The sequence below is a fragment of the Phyllobates terribilis genome, unplaced genomic scaffold (assembly GCF_046119375.1).
Source record: "Phyllobates terribilis strain yellow unplaced genomic scaffold, ASM4611937v1 Scaffold_5__5_contigs__length_657084704, whole genome shotgun sequence".
NCBI lineage: Eukaryota > Metazoa > Chordata > Amphibia > Anura > Dendrobatidae > Phyllobates > Phyllobates terribilis.
In genome coordinates this window covers 267,808,127-267,828,891 of record NW_027362765.1, presented here as the reverse complement: position 1 = coordinate 267,828,891, position 20,765 = coordinate 267,808,127, and the positions used below count along the sequence as shown (strand labels likewise).

At 39.9% G+C, this 20,765-nt stretch overlaps 1 protein-coding gene across 1 annotated transcript in view; it reads left to right on the top strand.

The window, feature by feature from the left end:
* Positions 1 to 17,170, top strand: part of PCTP (phosphatidylcholine transfer protein) — a 96,015-nt gene extending 78,845 nt beyond the window's left edge. Inside the window, exons 5-6 of the mRNA XM_073684134.1 lie at positions 63 to 130; positions 11,551 to 17,170. Of these exons, the coding sequence (XP_073540235.1) occupies positions 63 to 130; positions 11,551 to 11,625 (143 nt within the window). The 3' untranslated portion in view covers positions 11,626 to 17,170. The remainder of the gene's footprint in view (positions 1 to 62; positions 131 to 11,550) is intronic.
* The last annotated feature ends 3,595 nt before the right edge of the window (positions 17,171 to 20,765 follow it).

The following is a 20,765-nucleotide window of genomic DNA, read 5'->3' as shown; positions in this document are numbered from 1 at the left end:
AAAGTCTGAAATGTCACAACTAGCTCATAAGTTGCTCATTGTTCATTTTCTTTACCTTGCAGTCTTCATGTACTACTTTGACAATCCAGGTGGCATGATCCCTTCGTGGCTTATTAACTGGGCGGCTAAGGTAATTTATTTATTTTTATTTTTTTTACATGTAATTTATTTTACATTTTATTTATGTCTTCACTTTTTTTTAAGTTTTTTGATAATACAATTCCATAGCTTGATATAACTTATGATCTGTATCTAGGGAAGCTAATCTTCATTATTCTGCGTAGCTACACGAAATTTAATTCTTGCAATAGATAATATAACTAAGTGAGCATTTTCTGTCCATAAGATTTGACACATTTATTTTACCTTTTGCAAACTGTGAATTTGGATTTTTTTTGGTGATATGGCTCTTTTAGTTTCCTTTAGTTTTACACTTTAGTTATCTTATGCCCACCTTCAAAGAGCCACAATTATTTTATTTTTTCTGTCAACATAGCACTATAGGTGCTTGCATTTTTTCAGGATGAATTGTATTTTTTCATGGCACCATTTAATTACTGTATTTTCCGGTGTATAAGACGACAGGGTGTATAAGACGACCCCCAACTTTTTCAGTTAAAGTATAGAGTTTGGGATATACTCGCCATATAAGACTACTCCTCTGCTAATGCACATACGGTAAAAATTAAAAAAAATCAGATTTGATTTCAATATTAATTGAAATGCTTATGACATGCAGGTACTTAACAGGAAAACTGTCACTTATAAACATAAGGCTGTTTGTCTTCAAACATGTAAACGTAAAACAGTGCAAGTGGATTCAACTTTTCCTAATTCACTCTAAAGGATAAGACCATAAACCCATGGAAGCTGCCATGCTGTTTGTTTTCTAAGCTGTCAACCAAACTGGAACTGATGATGATAGGAGGAAGATGACAAACAATAGAGCGAGCAAGTGTCGGGCAAGTCCCTGGCGAGTTAGCAACTCCCATCATAACTGCAAGCTACGGTATTTTTACAGGTTTTGCTGGCGTGACAGTTTCCCTTTAAAAGCCTTCAAAATCCTCCTGTTCGTCGTCTTATATCATAAGTACATCAATGACATCTTATGATGCATTTGTAAGACTGTCATCGTTTGGATCGCGTATCAGATGGTGTGGTCTCAGCTTCGGCTTCCTCTTCATCTTGCCACAAGTAGTTGTCCTCCATACCATCTAATGAATTTGATATGCCACACTTCTTGAAAGACCTGATTACTGTTTCTGCATCAATAGCATTCCAGGCTTTTATGACAAACTTGCACAAAATATCCAACTGTGAAGCACATGTTTCCTCCTTTTGTGAATGACTTTTCGCCGCTAACCTTCCATTCATTCCACTGTTCTCGAATGCGATCTTTAAATGGCTTGTTTAGGCACACATCCAGTGGCCGTACCCACGATGTCAATCCTGCTGGAATAACAGACGCATATGTATTTAGTTTTGGAAGCCTTTGCTTGGTGCTGGGAGTTAAATGAGCCCTGAACATATCCCACACCAGTAGACTACATTTTTGAATAAGTCCACCTGGTCGCCTGCTCCATACATTATCAAGCCATAGCTTTACCCCTTCTTCATCCATCCAGCCTTTTTTATTCACATGTACAAAACAACCAACAGGGAACTTGAGTTTCAGCATTGTTTTTTCTTTTAAAAATAATCATTGGTCTCAGTTTGGCGCCATCAACTGTGCATCCTAATACCACTGTAAAACTGGACTTCTCATGCACTGTTGTTTTAATTAAAATTGTTTTTTTGCCTTTTTGATGAACAGTTTTATTTCCAACCATATCAAAATTCATTGGATTCATCCATATTTCCAATACTACTTAACGGATATCCATGTTTAGTGCGCTGTTGTATTACATATCGATGGAAACTATTTACTTTGCTATCAAGATTTACAGGTAATCTTTGGGCAATTTTCGTCTTTTGCCTCAGTACCATATTATGCCTTGCCATGAATCTAATACACCAGGATACAGTGGCCTTAAATCTGTTGCTGTGATCTGGGTTAGATTTGGCCCACTGAAGTGCAAACAAACGTATTTTATTTTGTGTCACTACATAACCGTTTTGGCGATGCTCATTCACCATGTCTGCTACATGTTTTTCGAGTTCTGGCTAATGTGGGGTGCCTCTTCTTAATGCACACTTCCTCCTTGGCGTACTCTTTTAATGCTTTTTTATTTGCTTTCCAGTCCCGAACCATCATTTCTGTTACTCCATATTGTCTTGCAGCAGCGCAGTTATTATGTTCCATGGCAAAGTTTACAACTTTAAGTTTGAAACTGGCTTCATATTTCTTTCTTCTTGCTGATGGAGCCATGATGGGGTTTTGACTGTTGGACATTTGTATACTGTACTGTATGTACTGGTGCTATACTGAATGAACAGGTACAGATACTGGTGTTGTACTGTATGTGGTGCCCAGTATACAACAACCAGCCAATCACGGCAAGTGATGAACCTTACCGGCGATTGGCTGGTTGTTGTATACAAATCCTGCTTGGATTGGTCAGCTTTCCCTGCCTACCCAGCCCTCCCTGTCTCCAAGACTATCAGAGAGGTAGCACATCCCTCTGGCCCACCCTTGTATCCTATTACCGGTACCTCCATCTCTGCCTCTCTGATCTAGCTCCTGAGGACTGCAGTGATGAGGTGAGGGGGCGCCTCACCGGGAAAGTTTAAGTGAAGCAAGCTGCAGGCGTCCGGGACGCCAGAGGTATGGAAAAAAGAGAAAGAGCAGTGCTGTGCCCAGGAAAACACGTCTCTTTCACTCGTCTGGCACGCCCTTGTATTACCTCCTTCTCTGCCTCTCAGATCTCGCACATGCGCGCCTACACCACTTCACTGCAGGCGCCCCTTCACCTCATCACTGTAGTCCTCAGGAACAAGATCAGAGAGGCAGAGAAGGAGGTATCGGTAATAGGATGAAAGGGTGGGCCAGAGGGATGTGCAACCACTATGATAGTCTTGGAGACAGGGAGGGCTTATAAATTACCATAATTATATGCCTTATAAGATGACACCCGGCGTATAAGACGACTCCTGACTTTTGAGAAGATTTTCAGGGTTAAAAAGTCATCTTATACGCCGGAAAATACTGTAATCTATTGAAAAAAGAAGAAAAAAGATCACTGTTTGCTTTAAATACATGATATCCACAAGGTTTAAATCAGAGGCATAATCTAATATACAATTACTAATTGGCCTTAACTAACTGCACCGCGCGTAGATGATAAACGTCCTTGCAGTCTACTTTCTACTGCATAGAAGAGCAGTTGAATGACATCTTGCAGCTGTGGGAGCAGGAAACTGGCTGTCAAAAAACAGCCAGCATGGAGAAGACAGAAAGGGATGGCAATCATCTCTGCCTTCCTAATCACTGTGTCACGATTCCACCCCTCAGTGTGTCTTGAACGCAGTGATTGACAGCTCAGTCATCAGTCTGGAGCCGGGGCATAATGAGCTGTCTGTTTTGATTGACAGCTCGGCCGTCCAATCTGAGGCTGGGAGGTGCTGAGCTTCTGTTAGGTGTTCCCTGGTCCTAATGATTACTCAGCTACTTAATTTGGCTGGCAGTCCCAGATAGCTGTCAGTTGTAGCTTCAGATCAGTGTGGTTTGTTTCTCTGTGCGTTGTGCTTTGCTTGTAGATCTATTGCTAGACCTTGGACCTCATTTTGACCATCCGTTTGCTTAGCCCCTTTGCTCAGATCCGTAATTTTCTGGTATTGTGACCTCGGACCGTTACCTGATTACGCCTCTGTCTTTTCCCTCTGTTTATGACGTACCCTCCTGGCTCTTGACCTTGGACTCATTGACTTCCTCGACTCATGGGTTGTCCTTGAGAAGTGACTGAGCATCACAAACTGCATGCAGAGCGCTGAACAAGCACTGTGCATGCAGAATAGGAAGCGCTGATGGCGGTTTCTCCTTTGGACCCAGCAGTCACATGGAGAGAGAGAAAAGTGCTGGGTCCTAGAAGACTCAGTGAACTCTGCTCTGTAGCCAGGAGGCTGAATTTCCTCAGTAGCTTGGGCTAATATAGCAAACCAAGTTATAGGGAAAATCAGATAAAAGAAAGGATTGAAATGTTGAAATAGCACCCAAAGGTCTATCTTGACCTTATTGGTGGTACAATTTGTGAAATAAATGAAAAATAGATGAACAAAAAGCATGAAACAAAAGCCGCTGGCATTTCTGTTATTAGCTCCGCTCCCATCAGAAATAAAAAACATCTCCAATGTATAAAAATAATTGTTACAGAAAGAGGATCAAAGTTTAAAATGTGGCTCTTTGTGACCATACAAAAAAATATAATATGACATAAAAATTATTATTTGAATATCTGAAATATTATTACAGCTCTTTAAATTCCATGCACAAAAAATCTCAATAATATGCTTGGTCAGAAATAAGGGTAAATGGCCTAATCTTGAACTGATGTCATGGCTTGGTTAGGGATTCGATCGGGTGACCTGTTGCTTTGTGGTCGGTTGTTCTGCTTGTTGAGATATTTTTCTTTTCCTTCCCTGTCAAAATGCTGATTGTTACTTTGTCCTTATTCTCCCTTCTTGGTTAGCTCTTTTCCAGGTGTTTACAATTTTCCCATTTTGATTTGCCCTATCACATTCTTGGTGGGGCTTTATATAGTATCCCTTCTCAGCATTTCCTTGCTGGCAATATTTCCTGGTGGATGTACGGTATACTTAGGAGATCCAGCTCTTTATCTTAGGGTTTACCTTGCTGGGTAAACTCCAGTGTTATTCTTGCAGTAATTTGATTTGCTTTACTCCCAGCACCTTTTCCTTTTACTTTTACTATTGTTAGGTTCTTGACGGGGTCTTACTTGCTTCTTTTATTTTTGGTACTCCTTAACCTTCACCCCTCCATCTTATTTGAATGTGTCTTAGTTTCTCACCTTGGGTTCTCACATCTCTCCTCACCCTTTCCTTTCCCCTTGTTGGTAGTGTGTTGCCGCCTCCTCCTGGTTCATCAGGGGGTCCGAGAAACCCCCTGACGGCCTTTTAGAGAGACTGCTCCGAGGTGGTGTTTTTTAGTTGTGTGGCTAGGACCTTTCTGGTCTGTACAGGGACAGTTGAGTATAGGTGTGGTATTTCCCTGGTGTGAGTGTGAACTCGTTCATAACAACTGGTTACTCATTATCTTAAGCACTACTAGGATTTGTTTTTTAATGTCATTATATGTGGTTTACATACTTTGGAATGTACAGGTTTAATGTTCATTGTCCATGTTTGTTCTTTTTATTTTTAGAATCGCAGGTGATTATTTCCAATCACACATATGCAGTAAAGGTGACAAAATGTTTTATTGGTCTAGTTTAACTTGTGACCTTTTTGTACATTCTGATTGGTTGGCTATTGCATTTAAATATTACTTATGATGGCCACGACTGAAAGCAGTATTGATTGAAATGCATTGGCCTTGCTTATACTGCCAACAGAATTATTTAAGATGTAATGAATAAGGTTTGGGGATTTTAACAATCACTTCTGGTACAATCCTTGGATTCACTCCACCTTGAATGTCCATCAAGCTATCCATGTACCGTCGTTGAACCCTCTCAACTGTTGGAACAAGAAGACAAGTTGTTACTGTTGAGCTTGACTGCTCCACATTTTTTACATTACTCAGTAGTACTGAGCAGTGCAGCTGTGATTCCAGCTCTGAAGTGAGATAAAACACTTAGCTGCTTCTTTTATGTACCATATCGGTGAGTCTTTTTGCCTTTCATTCAGAGGCTGTTCCCTCTTGCATTTACCTTGATCTCTTGATGTGAGGACAAATGCAAAAGCATTTCTTTCTGTAATTCAAAGACATTGATCAGTTTTATAGGTTGAGTTGAAGGTAGCAAAAGGCTGAAAAACTGGTTATTTTGGCTAAGCTATAATGCAGAGTTTATCATTGCTTGCCTGAAAACCTCATTATTTAAGTATCATATCCGGTATATAGATGCTTGCTGTATTTCACCATGGATGCTGATCTCACGTGAGGCTTAATGAACGACTGATCATGAGCTTTAACCCTTTCACAACATGTATGGCGCAAGTCTGAAACAGGTGTATACTCGGCAGGTGATGGCCGTGTGTTACAGCCAGGATCTGCCCCTAACAACCATGGGTGGAGCCTGTGATTGTTAACATGTTAAATGCCGCTGTCAAACTCTGACTGCGGCATTTAACACACGCCGGTGTGTCATTCCATGCGCCCATCGGCACGCTCCTGACATGATTGCCGGTCGCTGATGACTACTATGACAGCAGAGGGTGTGTCGAAGATGTCCATGCTTGTCTTTACGGAGTTCCTTTGGTTTGTCACTAGATGCAGCAATGGCTACATATAGCACAAGCAATTAGACAATTGCAGCTTCAAATCCCCTAAAGGGACTATTAAAACAGTGAAAAGTTAAAAAAAAAAAAAAGCTTTAAAAAATATGAAAATAACCTAAACATAAAAGTTAAAATCACCCCTTTTTTCTCTCATTAAAAGTAAAGATAATAATAAAAAAATACAGATACGAGGTATCACTGCATTCAGAAAAGTCTGATCTATCAAAATATAAAAAATTACCCGATCAGTAAACACTGTAAATGAAAAAAATTAAGTTTTGTTGATCATTGCAGTACCACAAAAAATGCTGTAACAAGCGATCACAACTTCATATCTATCCCAAAAAAAATCAATAAAAACGTTGCCCCACAAAAAATAAGGCATAATTCAGCTTTTTAAAAATTAAAACGTTATGTGTCTCAGAAAATGGCAGTATAACCTCCCAAATTTTTTTTTTTTTTGCAAAACAACTGGACAGGTTTGGTATTGCCGTAATCGTTTTGATAAGCAGAATATTACTGTGGTGTCACTTTTACCACAAAATATGCTCATGAAAAACAATTCCCATAAAACAATGGCAGAATTGTGTTGTTTTTTTTTCCACAATTTCTCCCCACTTGGAATTTGTTTCCCATTTTCCAGTACACTATGTGGTAAAATGAATGGCGTCATTCAAAAAACAAGCCCTCATATGTCTATGTGGACAGAAAAATAAAAAAGCTATGGCTCTAGGAAGAAGGGGAGGAAAAAATGGAAAAACGCAAAAAAGGAAAACTCCAGCTTAGAGGAATTGAGTTGAAGAAAGGTAAGCTACAAAATGTGTCATCAGAATTAGCTTACTGAAAGATTCTCAGTTAACTCATTCTGCAGTCACTTATGTACAGTGAAGCATAGAGGCTGTCGAAGAAAAAAAATACAACATATTGTTTTAGTTATATTGGTTGCCACTAATTTTACCCAGAAACATACAAATGATGGTTGGTTGTTTTTTTTCAACTCCTTGACTAAAAGAGATTTCCATTTCAAAGGAAATTTAGGATGAAATACTAGAGTGTTAACAGGTCTCTTTACATAAAACTGTACTTTGGAATAACTAACCCCCTTTCTCCAGTTAGCCCATTTCCTTCCACCCTCCTCTTAGGTAAGATGGAGTAAAGCCTGTACTTATTAATTGTATTACTTTGCTTTACTAAAACAGTTGTTGCCCATTAAACAATTCTGTGTGCTGATGTCATTTTTCCTGTATCCTGCTGCTCCAGATAAGCAATTGACGTAAGGAGACAAGAATATTGTACAAAATCTGATTACAAGATGCCGATGTTTGAAGATGGGTGTGGGCTGAGACCGGGGGATTGATTCTGGAAAATGAATGTCTTTAGTGTGTGCACAATATAGTCGCAATCGTTATAGCATTTCATGATTGTTTCAGGAACTGTTAAATTCATGTAAATTGTTACTGTCAGGTTCCTATTACCAGCAACTCGTACGAGGACATTGTATGTACACAAAGAAACCAGACTTAGGCCACATTCACACGATGCGTATTTCATGCGTCTCTGCGGCGTTTTTGCAGTTGCGTAAACGCCGCGGAAACGCATGAAAAACGCATGGTAGAAGGGAAGCAATGTTCCCCAATTGAAATCCGCATGTGCTGTGCCCATGATGCGGATTTTTCCGCAGCGTAAACGCTGCGCTCAAAAATCCGCAGCATGTCATTTAATTTTGCGGAAACGCAGCGTTTTCGCCGCCATTGACTTGCATTAGAACGCGCCAATTCCGCAAGACTGCATCTGTACTTGCGTAATTGGTGCGTTCTAATGTGCGGATGGTACCCGAGTGTGGAGGAGAGGAGAGTCTCATCCACACCCAGGTACCATTAAAAAAGCTGTAAAAACAAGAATAAAATAAAAAATATATATATACTTACCATCTGTCGGCCCGCGCAGCGCTCCTGCTTGCTTCCCGGCACTTGCAGTGAGTTGTAGGACCTGCGGTGACGTCAGAGTCATGTGACGGGTCACGTGACGCTGACGTCGGCAGGTCTTTCAATTCAAAGTTGCCGGCAGCCGGGAGAACGGAGTGAGCAGGACAGCGTGGGCCATCGGAGGTAAGTATATACACTCTCTCGGGTCACACTATATAAATCCATGCTGTTTGCATGGATTTATATAGTGTGACCTAGTTGTCAAGCACTTTCCAGGTGATGCTAAAATCGCCTGGAAAGCGCTTGTCAATCTGCATGCGGAAACGCATGTGAATCTGCATGTGGATCTGCATGTATTCTGCAGGAAAAACGCATGCACAATCTGCATGCGTTTTTTTCTGCCAGGGAGATGCAGAAATGATGCAGAAATTTTCTGCTTCATTTCTGCATCGTGTGCACATAGCCTTAGGCCACATTCACACGTTCACTATGGGAGAAAATGGGAGAAAAATACAGAAATGGTGACGTGTTTCTATTATACTTTTCCTCTGATTGTTCCTCTCCTGGTTTTGTCTTACAAATACTGATGTAAAATACTGACCAAATACTCAACGTGTGAATGTGGTCTTACTTGTTGACTAATGTGTCATAGGAGAAAGCTTAAGAAGCAATGGGGTGATTTGTACTGTTAACAATGTTTTGAGAGTTTATTCCTGAGCTCCTTTTGTGTTTTTTGCCTCTTTGGCTATGTGCCCACGATGCAGAAATGCTGCAGATTTTTTCCGCTTCTCCCTGGCAGGAAAAACGCATGCGGTTTTTACATGCATTTTTCCCGCCAGGTAGGTAGCGTTTGTCAAGCGTCTTTGCATGCACTTCTGCATGTGGGTTATCAAGCGCTTTTCCAAGCGATTTTAGCATCACTTGCAAAAGTGCTTGACAACCTGGTCACACTATATAAATCCATGCATAGTAGTGTGACCAAGTTAGTTAAAAAAAAGAATAAGAATGGTAAAAAACAGATTATACTTACCTTCCGATGTCCTCCCGGTGTTTTCTCTGCTCCGTCCGGTGTTTTGGGCGGCTCGCAGTGTTGTGAAGGACCTGCGGTGACGTCATTAAGTCATGTGTCAGGTCACATGACTCAATGACGTCATGGCAGGTCCTTCACAACACCGCGACCCATACAGCAGACCAGACGGAGCGGAGAAAACACCGGGAGGACATCGGAAGGTAAGTATAATCTTAATTTTTTATTTTAAATTCTTTTTTTTTTTACAGGTACCATGGTACCCAGGTCTGGATGAGAGTCTCCTCTCTTCCAGACCCGGGTACCATCCGCACATTGAACCGTGTGATATCCGCATGTGCAGATGCAGTGATGCGGATGTCACGCGGTCCAATGTAAGTCAATGGCGGCGATTACGCTGCGTGTCCGCAAAATTAATGGACATGCTGCGTATTTTTCTGCAATGATAATCCGCAGCGGAAATTTCCGCATCATGTGCACAGCACATGCAGATTATCATTGGGGACCATGGGGCACGTATTACCAAGCGTTTTTTAAGCGTTTTTGCTGCGGAAAACTTTTAGTTGATGTTGGTGCTCTGTATTTATGGCTGAGCCTGCATGTGCCGATTTTATCTACACACAGCGAACACAGACCTTATTTTACCTTAAAGGGGTTTTCCCACAAACAAAAGTAAACTTTATTGACTAGATCTTGGAATAATAATAACTTCCACAATTGGATGTGATTAAAAAAAATGTTCCTGTACCGAGATAATCTTATAAATGTGCCCCTGCTGTGTAATGGATGTGTCTGACCGTACAGGAACATGGTCTGATAATACCACAGCTCCTGGGCAGGGAGTGAAGCAAAAGAGTATACAGACATTACAGCATGGGGTCACAGCTGATTGCTTAAAAACAGGCAGGGAAATGTTTTGCCTACCAAAAACAATGTTTTACCTCACAGAAAGAATCAGCTGCGAGCCCGTGCTGTAATGTCTGTATACTCTTTTGCTTCCTCCCAATCTCAAGGTTACAAGTCCATCTCCAGCGATCTTGACGTTCCTTTGTCCATGGTGCGCAACATAATCAAGAGGTTTACAATCCATGGCACTGCAGCTAATCTCCCTGGACATGGACGGCAGAGAAAAATTGATGAAAGGTTGCAACGCAGGATAGACTAGATGGTGGCTAAGCAGCCCCAATCAAGTTCCAAAAAAATTGAAGCTGTCCTGCAGGCTCAGGATGCATCAATGTCAGCACAAACTATCCATCGACATTTGTATGAAATGAAACGCTATAACAGGTATGCGCAAGGATCAGAATTTACTCCAACTGGGTAAATTATAGTGAGTTTGTTGGTCTGCACAAGGCCATACCCCATCCTGTCAAGCTTGGCCCACTTTTCAAAAAGTTGATAAAACGGGCGCAAAAATGCAAAGTTGAAACATTTTTGCACAACTATATGTTGTACAAACGTGTAACTTTTTACTTCTAGTTTTCTGGTGTAAAGTGCTTAATAAATTCCCACTTATATCAATCAGTTCAGCTTCTTCGGCTGTATAACATGATGCTTGCCAACCAAATTCCCAATAAGTGCTCTTTAAAGTTGAAAAATTGTGTCTTATGTATGTGCCTATACATGGGTCATTGCTATACTCCAGGACCCACTCGCCCTGTATTTCCTGTTCTCTGTAATACAACATGAAATGTTGCGTTTTACTTTTTGGTACAATTTCTCTTGAAATCCTGAAGGGGAAAAAAACATCCAGCAGACAAGGTACAATTTGGCAGGGTTTGGAATCCATAATATAAATCCATACAACATGATCAAGTTCTATAACATGACTGTGCGCATGAGAAAGTGATTGCAAGAAAGGATCTTTAAATGAATTGGCGCTGATCAGCAGTACCTGGCAGAGGCCACTAAACAGTTGACAGATTTGTGCTGGTCAGCTTTAAACTTTCACATGCGGAGCTGAGAAAAACTAATAGGTAGGGGGTGTTTGTTGTTGGATCCCTACCAATCAGATACTGATGACTTATCCAGGTCATCAATACCATAGTAGTGAAAAACCTCTAAAAAAGTTCAAAAGTTAAAGACAGATATAGAAAAAGTAACAAAAGGAAGGCTTGGACAATTAATGTGCTCCATACCGTTAGTGAAAATATATGTATTTTAAGCCATTTTGTTATTTTAATTCTCTCCATTTACTTCTTATAGAATGGAGTTCCAAACTTCTTAAAAGACATGCAGAAGGCGTGCAAAGGATATACAGCGAAAAACTCTACAAAGTAGATAAAACAAGCGCATCATTTTAATGATACCAGGCAACAATTAACTTGAATTCTAAATACTGTACATGATTTATATCCTGATTGTTTTACTGAACTGCTTGTACATAAACATGGCTTCTACGTTGTGAACTGCTGGTTGCCAGAATGAAAAGTAATGGCAAGATTCCTCATCAATGACTTTGATTATTCCAATAATTAAGTCTTTAAAACTGGTAAGATAATTTTTGTTAGGTTATTTGTAGTGCATTTTATATTTCCAAATCTGAGATTAACTGAAAAGTCAAAAACACAGGAATAAAAAAAAATTGATGCTTTTTAATAATTTTTGGCAGGAATCTTGTTTATGGTTTTCCGGCCCCAATATATTTCTTAGATTTCATAAGCTATTAAACAATATATACTCAGGCTTACAATATGCAATGGCAGCAATGTTTTTACAATCAAAATATTTGTCTACATGTTTTATTTTTTTTTCAATAGTTTTGCTTAAAGTGGTTGTGCGGTTGCATTAAAGAAGTTGTTCACTACTTACTCTGTATAGGGCATCAGTGTATAAGTAGTTGACAACCTCTTTAAAGAGGACCTTTCACTATTTTGAGAAAGTTAAATTAGCCATGTCATGGATTAGTGGTTGCAGAGCCGAGTAAAATATTGTTTTTATTTTTTAATTTCTCCTCTCCGTTGCAGAGATATTAGCTCGTAAAGTTTAAGTTATAATTTATTAAAACTCCAAGAGGGCATTACCAGAGAATTGTCTCTGGGCGTGTAAACTTCTTCCCATGCATGAGGTTGACCAATTTTAAGCAGGCTTTGATATACTGGGGAAAGAAGAACATGCCTCCACAATAGCTTAGAACAGGTTTATCAATGTGAGACATGTATTGACAGACAATCTGCTCTCCTCACTGATCTCACTGCAGAGTTGAATGTAATTACTACACTTCTTCAGCTTTCATCCTTCAGTCAGTATGGGAAAAGAGGGAGTACAGCAGAGCTGACAGCATTATAAAAGGAGAGCTGAAGCTGCAGAGATATTTGTAATGAGACACAGCTTAGTTCATCTGTACTGACCCTTCCCCCACACTGACTGCTGTGAGATAAAAGCTGAAGAAGTGTTAGTAATCAAACACCGCTCTGCTTTGCTCCCAGCACTTCGTAATCACACACAAATCTGGTGTGAGAGCAGAATGTCAGTCACTACATGTCTCACACTGAGAAATCTGCTCCAAGCTATTGTGGGGATGTGTTCTTTTCCCCCCAGTATGTTGCAGTCTGCAATTGGTCAAGGGAAAGAAGTATACACCCCCAGTGAAAGTCTAATGCTCCCTTAGACTTACATAAATTCTAACCTAAATTATACAGGGTAATATCTCTGCAACAGACAGAAGAAATGAAAAGATAAATACAGGATATGGCTAGCTTAATTCCTTCACGACCTTCGCCGACGAGAGTTCGGCTTACGAGATAGCCGAGACCCGGCTGCTACTGCCAGGAGTAGTGCCTGCACCGCCCCCAGCTTTTTAACCCCCTAAGTGTTGCAATCTATATCGATCGCGGCATTTAGGTGGCTAGGAAAGGGAGGGGGCTTCCTCTCCCTACCGATAGGCACCTACACAACGTCATTGTGAGGACCCGATAGTTGTAATGGCAACCCGAGGTAGTCATGACCACCTCTGGGTCAGCCAGCTGCGGCAGGCATCTTAGACCATGTGAGGAGCATGGTCTAAGAGGCTTCTGTCCATGTAATATCGACAGGTATAATGCATTGCAATGCTGGTGCATATATCAGCGATCAGACTAATAAAAGTTAAAGTCCCATAGAGGGACTAAGAAAAAAATAAAATAAAAATTATTGCAAAAATATTTTTAAAATAATATCACACATTAAAAAAAAAGATAATAATGTTATATCAATAAATAGGTATATTTATGTAAAAACAAAAATAATTTAAAAAAGTACACATATTTGTTATCGCAGGATCCGGAATAACCTAACCTATAAAGCTGTCACACTAGTTAACACCTTCAGTGAGCGCTGTAAAAAAAAAAAAAAAAAAGAATAACGTGGCAAAAAAAACACACTTCTAAATGTGGAATAAAACGCAATAAAAAAGTCCAATAGAAATAAAAATTGTATTGCTTTAAAGATAATTTTGTTCCCCAAAAAGTAAACCACCATACAGCTTCATCAGCGGAGAAATAAAAAAGCTAGCGGACAAAAAATTTTATGTGCCCAAAAATGGTACCAAAAAAGACATCAACTCGTCCTGCAAAAAACAAGCCGTCACATGACTCTGTCAGCAGAATTATATTATAGGTCTCAAAATATGGCGATGCAATAACTTGTTTTTGCAAAAAAAAGCGTTTTTTAGTGTGTGATAGCAGCCAAACATAAAAAAATATATAAATTTGGTATCACTGTAATCACACCGACCCGAAGAATAAACTTGTCTAATCACTTATACCGCATGAGAAATGACGTAAACAATAAATAAAACCAATTCTTCACCTTCTGTTGATTTGTTCATTCTGCCTCCCAAAGATCGCAGTAAGGCTCGGCTTACATTTATCCTGCACTCTGTGCTGAGAACTTACACCGGGATATCCGTGTGAATCTCTGAAATACATGAATGAGACGGGACCCCCATTGGAAGATTCCCTATAATGAGGCAGATGGAGACACTGTGGACGCCATCTGGCCTATAATCCGGCAGTTTCCCTCTTTTTAAGTCTGCATAAAAGTGCGGTCGGCCACAGTTCTGTGCACCTATGAAAAGAAGGACACTGCTGAACAGAGACTAGATGGAGTCCAGAGTAACTCTTCTGCCTGATTATAGTGAATGGATCCTTCAGGGGTTTCATCTGAATCATGTCATTTAGATGGAATCCCCGATGTAAGTGCTCAGCTTAGAGCACAGGGTAAATGTGATCCAAAATGTTAAGTAAAATGTTCCCAATAAAAGCTTCAAATCAGTCCACAAAAAAAAACCCCACTCAGGTCCATCATCTGTCATTGGAAATATAGGAGGCTTCCATGTATCTAGTAGCACAAAGGATCTGGGAAAGCGATATGGCTCCTCGCCCCCCAACAGAAATCCATTGAATTCTGTGCTTTAAAATTCAAATTCATCCTCCCTTCTGAGCCCCCCAGTGTGCCTAAACCACATTTAGCGTCCACATGTTTGCCATTTCTGTAGCAATAGGAGCCCGCTTAATTTACAGGGTACGTGTCTCCAGAAGCATGAACTAAGCACAATGTATGTGCACTACAATGCACTGGGCACTGCAATGTACAGGGACTACAATGGCAGATTTGCAATTCACTCTGCAACATCCACTGCTGCTTGTTTATGGAAAACACCCATGGAGTCAAAATACACGACACCTGTAGATAAATTCCCAGAGGGTTGTAAATTCCAAAATGGGGTCACTTGAGGGGGAATACTGTTTATCTGGCACTTAGGGGCTCTGTATATGGAGTCCGCAAACTAAAATGATTTTTTTTATTTTCACAGCTTAACGGTATAAAATTCTGTGAAGCAGCTGTGGGTTTACAGTACACACCACACCTCTAGATAAGTTTTTTGAGGGATGTAATTTCTAAATAGGGTCACTTGTGGGGGATTTCCATTGATTGGGCAAACGGCATGGCGTCTGCTATCTGTTCCAGACAATTTTGCGCTCCAAAAGTCAAATGCTGCTCCTCCTCTTCTAAGTCCTGCTGTGTGCCCAAACACTAGTTTTACACCTCATATGGTGTATTGGTGTACTTAGGAGAAATTGCAAAACAAAATGAATGGTTTATTTTCTCCTGTTATCCTTGTGGAAATTACAAATTTGGGGCTGAAGCAAAATTTTTGCCCGAAAAATTTATTTTTTCATTTTCACATCTCAACATTATAAAACTCTGTGAAGTACCTGTGGGTTCAAGGTGCTCACCACACCTCTAGATAAATTACTTGAGGGGTTTGGTTTCCAAAATGGGGTCACTTGTAGGGGGTTTCCACTGTTTAGGCAAATCAGGGGCTGTGCAAACGTGAACTGGCGTCCACTATCTATTCTACCCAGTTTTTCTCTCCAAAAGTTGAATGATGCTTCTTCCCTTCTGAGCCCTGCCGTGCGCCCAAACAGTAGTTTTGCACCACATATGGAGTATCAGTATACTCAATTTGTATGGTCCATTTTCTCCTGTTACCCTTTTAAAAATGCAAAATTTAGGGCTAAAGCAATATTTTTTTGTGGGAAAAAGTGAGATTTTCATTCTTTCCTTCCTAATTTCTTTAATTCCGGTGAAGCCCCTAAAGGCTTAACAAACTTTTTGAGTGTGGTTTTGTGCACTTTGAGGAGTGTAGTTTTTAAAAAGGTGTCAATTTTGGGTATTTTCTGTCACATAGCCCCCCCCCAAAGTCACTTCAAATATGCTATGGTCCCTAAAAAAAAATGGTTTTATAGATTTTGTTTGAAAAATGAGAAATTGTTGATAAACTTTTAACCCTTCTAACTTCCTAACAAAATTTTTTTTCAAAAATGATGCTGATGTAAAATAGACATGGGGCACATTTTATTTATTTACTATTTTGTGTGATATGATTCTGGTTTAAGGGCATAAAATTCAGTTTCAAAAATTGCAAAATGTAAAAAAAATGTTGCCAAATTTTAAATATTTTCATAAATAAAAGCAAATTATATCGACCAAAATGTACCACTAACATGAAGTACAATGTGTCACGAAAAATCCTTCTCAGAATCACTGGAATACATTGAAGCGTTCCAGAGTTATTACCTCCTAAAGTGACACTGGTCAGAATTGAAAAAAATGGCCTGGTCAGGAAGGTGAAAATAGGCTGGGTTGTGAAGGGGTTAACATACTGAAACTAGTGAAAGGCCCTCTTAAAAAAAACAAAAAAAAAAAACAAGGCAAAGACTGCTTACGCTGCAAATATTAAAATATGCAGCACTGAAACCCTTGCAGCTCTAGCACCCTATCTCTACGGGTCTTCATTGGTCATTGTTGACTGGGATGCAGCTGTGATGTCCCATCTGTAATTTGTGTCCTCTAATCTTGTAAATTCTTCTTTTGTTACATTAAAGGGGTGAGACCTAGTCCTCTAGTGATAATCTCCTGCTGATAAAACACTGATTGTATTGAAACTACAGCACACAGCCTAATAAGTGACACATCCCTGGAATCAGGGTCTCTGCCCCTACACAGATTGCCTTTAAAAAAAATTTAGTTTGTCCCTTCCACTTACAATCTATTTAATGTCCAACACTCATGTATGTTTTTGTCCATGCATCTCTTTCTACTAGATTGAAGAGTGGCCAACTAGCTCTTCCAACTATACACATCCTCACTCAAGTTGGGCCACAATAGAGAATTTCCAATGTATTTGTTTTAAAGCATTTGCCATATTTTTGTTTTATACACTACCTCCATAGCTAATACAAACTATGCAACGTGTACCATAAAGATATTACTATACTGTACAAGTGTAGTGGTCCTGCCAGTTCTAATTATATATCGTAATAAAGCCCTTTTAATATAATATTGCAGCGTAACATTTTACATAATATATTTTTCAAGTTTTTGCTACCCCATCTGAGAGCAACATGATATAGGGACAGAGACCCTTATTCCAGCAATGTGTCTCTTACTTTACTGGGTGCTGAAGTTATGATAAAAAAAAAAAGTTTTATCTGACCTAGACCTTGATTCTAGCAATTGTAGTGCAGCGCTATTCACCCTGTGCGGCAATGAGGCAGTGACCCAAGAAAGTTTAACTTAAATGTCTTTATTTTCAAAGCTTACAAATTAAAGGCAAATGGTATCCTCCTCGCAGCCGGGTCTTTTAAAGAGTCCGTGTCAAAACCCGACTGCACCGCCGTATCACTCTGAGGTGCGTCAGAAGCTTTGCTTTCCGTGGCTCTGTGTTCACCTCACACTGGCCTGTATTGCGTACAGTCTCTTGCTCTGCCGCTTGCAAATCAAACACTGACACACCCAAAACTCAACTGCAAGTTTAAATGTGAATCATGGACATGGGCTACCCCCATAAACCCAGAGTGGGAGGGAGAGATTCGCCCCACTACCAAACCTGCAAATCTCTCCAAAAATAAAAGCCCATGTCGGGTTTTCCTAAAATTTGACTTGGTCTAATAGTTTGACCAAATCCAAACTTTCTTTTATTCTGCATTGTAACCACAGGCGATCCTGTAATCACAATGCGCTCCAGCGGGTTTAGTATGCCTCTATGCGCATCCTAGGTGACCCTCGTATATGATTCCCCTCATTGCCTCACACAATATATCAAATACTTTAATGGGTGCTGTCATTAAAACTGGTTGGAGTATCTGGCTGCAGGCCAAGTAGTCATCTAGTAATAATCTCCTACTGATAAAACAGTGATTTTAATAAAAACTACACTAAGCAGCCCAGTAAGTGACACATCACTGACATCAGGGTCTGTCTCTACATTATGCTGCTCTCAGATTAGGGAGTAAGAACCTGGAGGCATATTCCCTTTAAGATATATTTCCTTGCCATAGATTAAAAAATAGTCCAATTTCAACATACAATGCTACAGTGTTAACGTATCTTATTTTGTTAATTTTGCTGTCAATTTGGGAAATTTGTTTAAAAATTATAAATGAAAGTTTACAATATTGTTTATGATTATAGTATCTGTTTCTACTGTAACTTAAATTCTCTGGATGAGCTGGAAAAATAAATTGATATAATAAGCAACGTAAGTCATATTTTTTTCACTCTAATTATAAAACAATATTAGGATATACTGTATGAATATTGAAGCTTAGACTAAAAAGACTAAATATTGTATAAAAATGGTGTCAGATACTGTACATTTCCCACAAGGTGTAATAAAATTAAGAAAATGTAATTATAAAGAAACCATGCCTCTTTTTTAAAAATGTGACAATATTTGAAACGTGGTCAAAAATTGAGATCGGAAACCATATGCCTGTAGGTTTAACCTGTACTGTGGGCAAAATATTTGAGGATTTTCTAAGAGATGCTATCATGGAGTATCGCAATGTACCGTAAGTAACCTCATTATGGATTTATGAGGGATCGGTCCTGTTAAACTATTGCTAAATTTGTATGGGGAGGTAAGTTCCAGACGGTACCAAACTAAGGTTGTGAATGTTGTTTATCTGAACTTTTCCAAGGCGTTTGATATAGTCCAACATAAAAGGTTGGAAGGTTGGTGAATAAAGTGAGAGCAATAGGACTAGGGGAAAATAAGTTGGAAGGGAAGGTGCCACAATTTTTAATTTTGTATTAATAATTATTGATTATATAGTCAATTATTTTTATACAAAATTAAATGTACAACTTTAATAGTTTTTTATTTATTAATTTTTACTTTAGCCTCTGGGGGCTGCCATTTTAATTTGAGGGGTGTGTAACTGTCTGATCATGACACTTACACACCTCATATACGGTAACCCTGTGCATAAGAGACTGTGGTCAAGCAGACGGCCATTATACTGTGTTGCACTATATGAGGCCATTATACTGTGGTGTACTATATGGGGCCATTATACTGTGTTGCACTATATGAGGCCATTATACTGTGGTGTACTATATGGGGCCATTATACTGTGTTGCACTATATGAGGCCATTATACTGTGGTGTACTATATGGGGCCATTATACTGTGTTGCACTATATGAGGCCATTATACTGTGGTGTACTATATGGGGCCATTATACTGTGTTGCACTATATGAGGCCATTATACTGTGGTGAACTATTTGGGACCATTATACTGTGGTGTACTATATTGGGCCATTATACTGTTGTGCACTGTATGGGGCAATTATATTGTGGAGCACTATATGGGGCCATTACACTATGGGGTACTATATGAGGCTATTATATTGTGGGACATTATATGGGGCCAACCTACTGTGGAGCAATATGTGGGGCCCATTATAGTGTGGGGAACGATATGGGGACATTATACAGAGGGCTCGGTGACTTTGATGAGCGGTGTAGTTACTGATGTCACCACTGTTCAGAGCCGCCTCGTCTCACGAAGTGCAGCGAGCCCCCTTAGTGACTGCTGCTACAGCATATGGAGCTTCATTCTCTGAACGAAGCTCCATAGCCTTTGGAGATCAACATGGGAACGCCATGGACTACGTCGGACCTGTAGGCAAACTTTTTGTTTACTAATAAATTGGAGAACAAGGGACAGTGTTTTGTCTTTATAGCTCTTGTTTTATTTTTTTTTCAGGTTTCCATTTATGGACTACGGCGAATTCCCTACATCAGACCTGCATGTTTTTTTTTTTTAAATAAATTGGTGAACCAGGAAACATGTCGGGGAGTGTTTTTTTAAATAAAATTTATTTTTGTGTGTGTTTTAATTTCATTATTGAGTTAGTAATGGGGGTGTCTGACAGATACCTCTCCATTACTAACCCCAGGACTTGATGCCAGCTGTGATTTTTGACAATTCACAGCTGTCATCAACACCAACTACCATTATCCAAATTGCCACTGCAGCAGGACAATCGGTAAAAGTGAAGGCGAAGCGTCAGAATTGGCGCATTTAATGTGATTCGTAATTTCTGGGGTGGCTGCAAAAATCATCAATGGAAATCAAATTTATTAACCAATGGAGGCCTGGATTTGGAGTCACCCCCAAAATTAAAGTGGAAAAACACACTACAGGCTGATCCAACTTTGATGAAATGTCCTTAAAACAAGTCAAAATGAGGCTCAGTATTGTGTGTGGCCTCCACGTGCCTGTATGACCTCCCTACAACGCCTGAGCATGCTCCTGATGAGGTTGCGGATGGTCTCCTTTGGGATCTCATCCCAGACCTGGACTAAAGCATCCACCAACTCCTGGACAGTCTGTGGTGCAGCGTGACGATGGATGGAGAGAGACATGATGTCCCAGATATGCTCAATCGGATTCAGGTCTGGGGAACGGGCGGGCCAGTGCATACCTTCAATGCCTTCATCTTGTAGGAACTGCTGACACACTCCAGCCACATGAGGTCTGGCATTGTCCTGCATTAGGAGGAACCCAGGGCCAACTGCACCAGCATATAGTCTCACAAGGGGTTTGAGGATCTCATCTCGGTACCTAATGGCAGTCCGGCTACC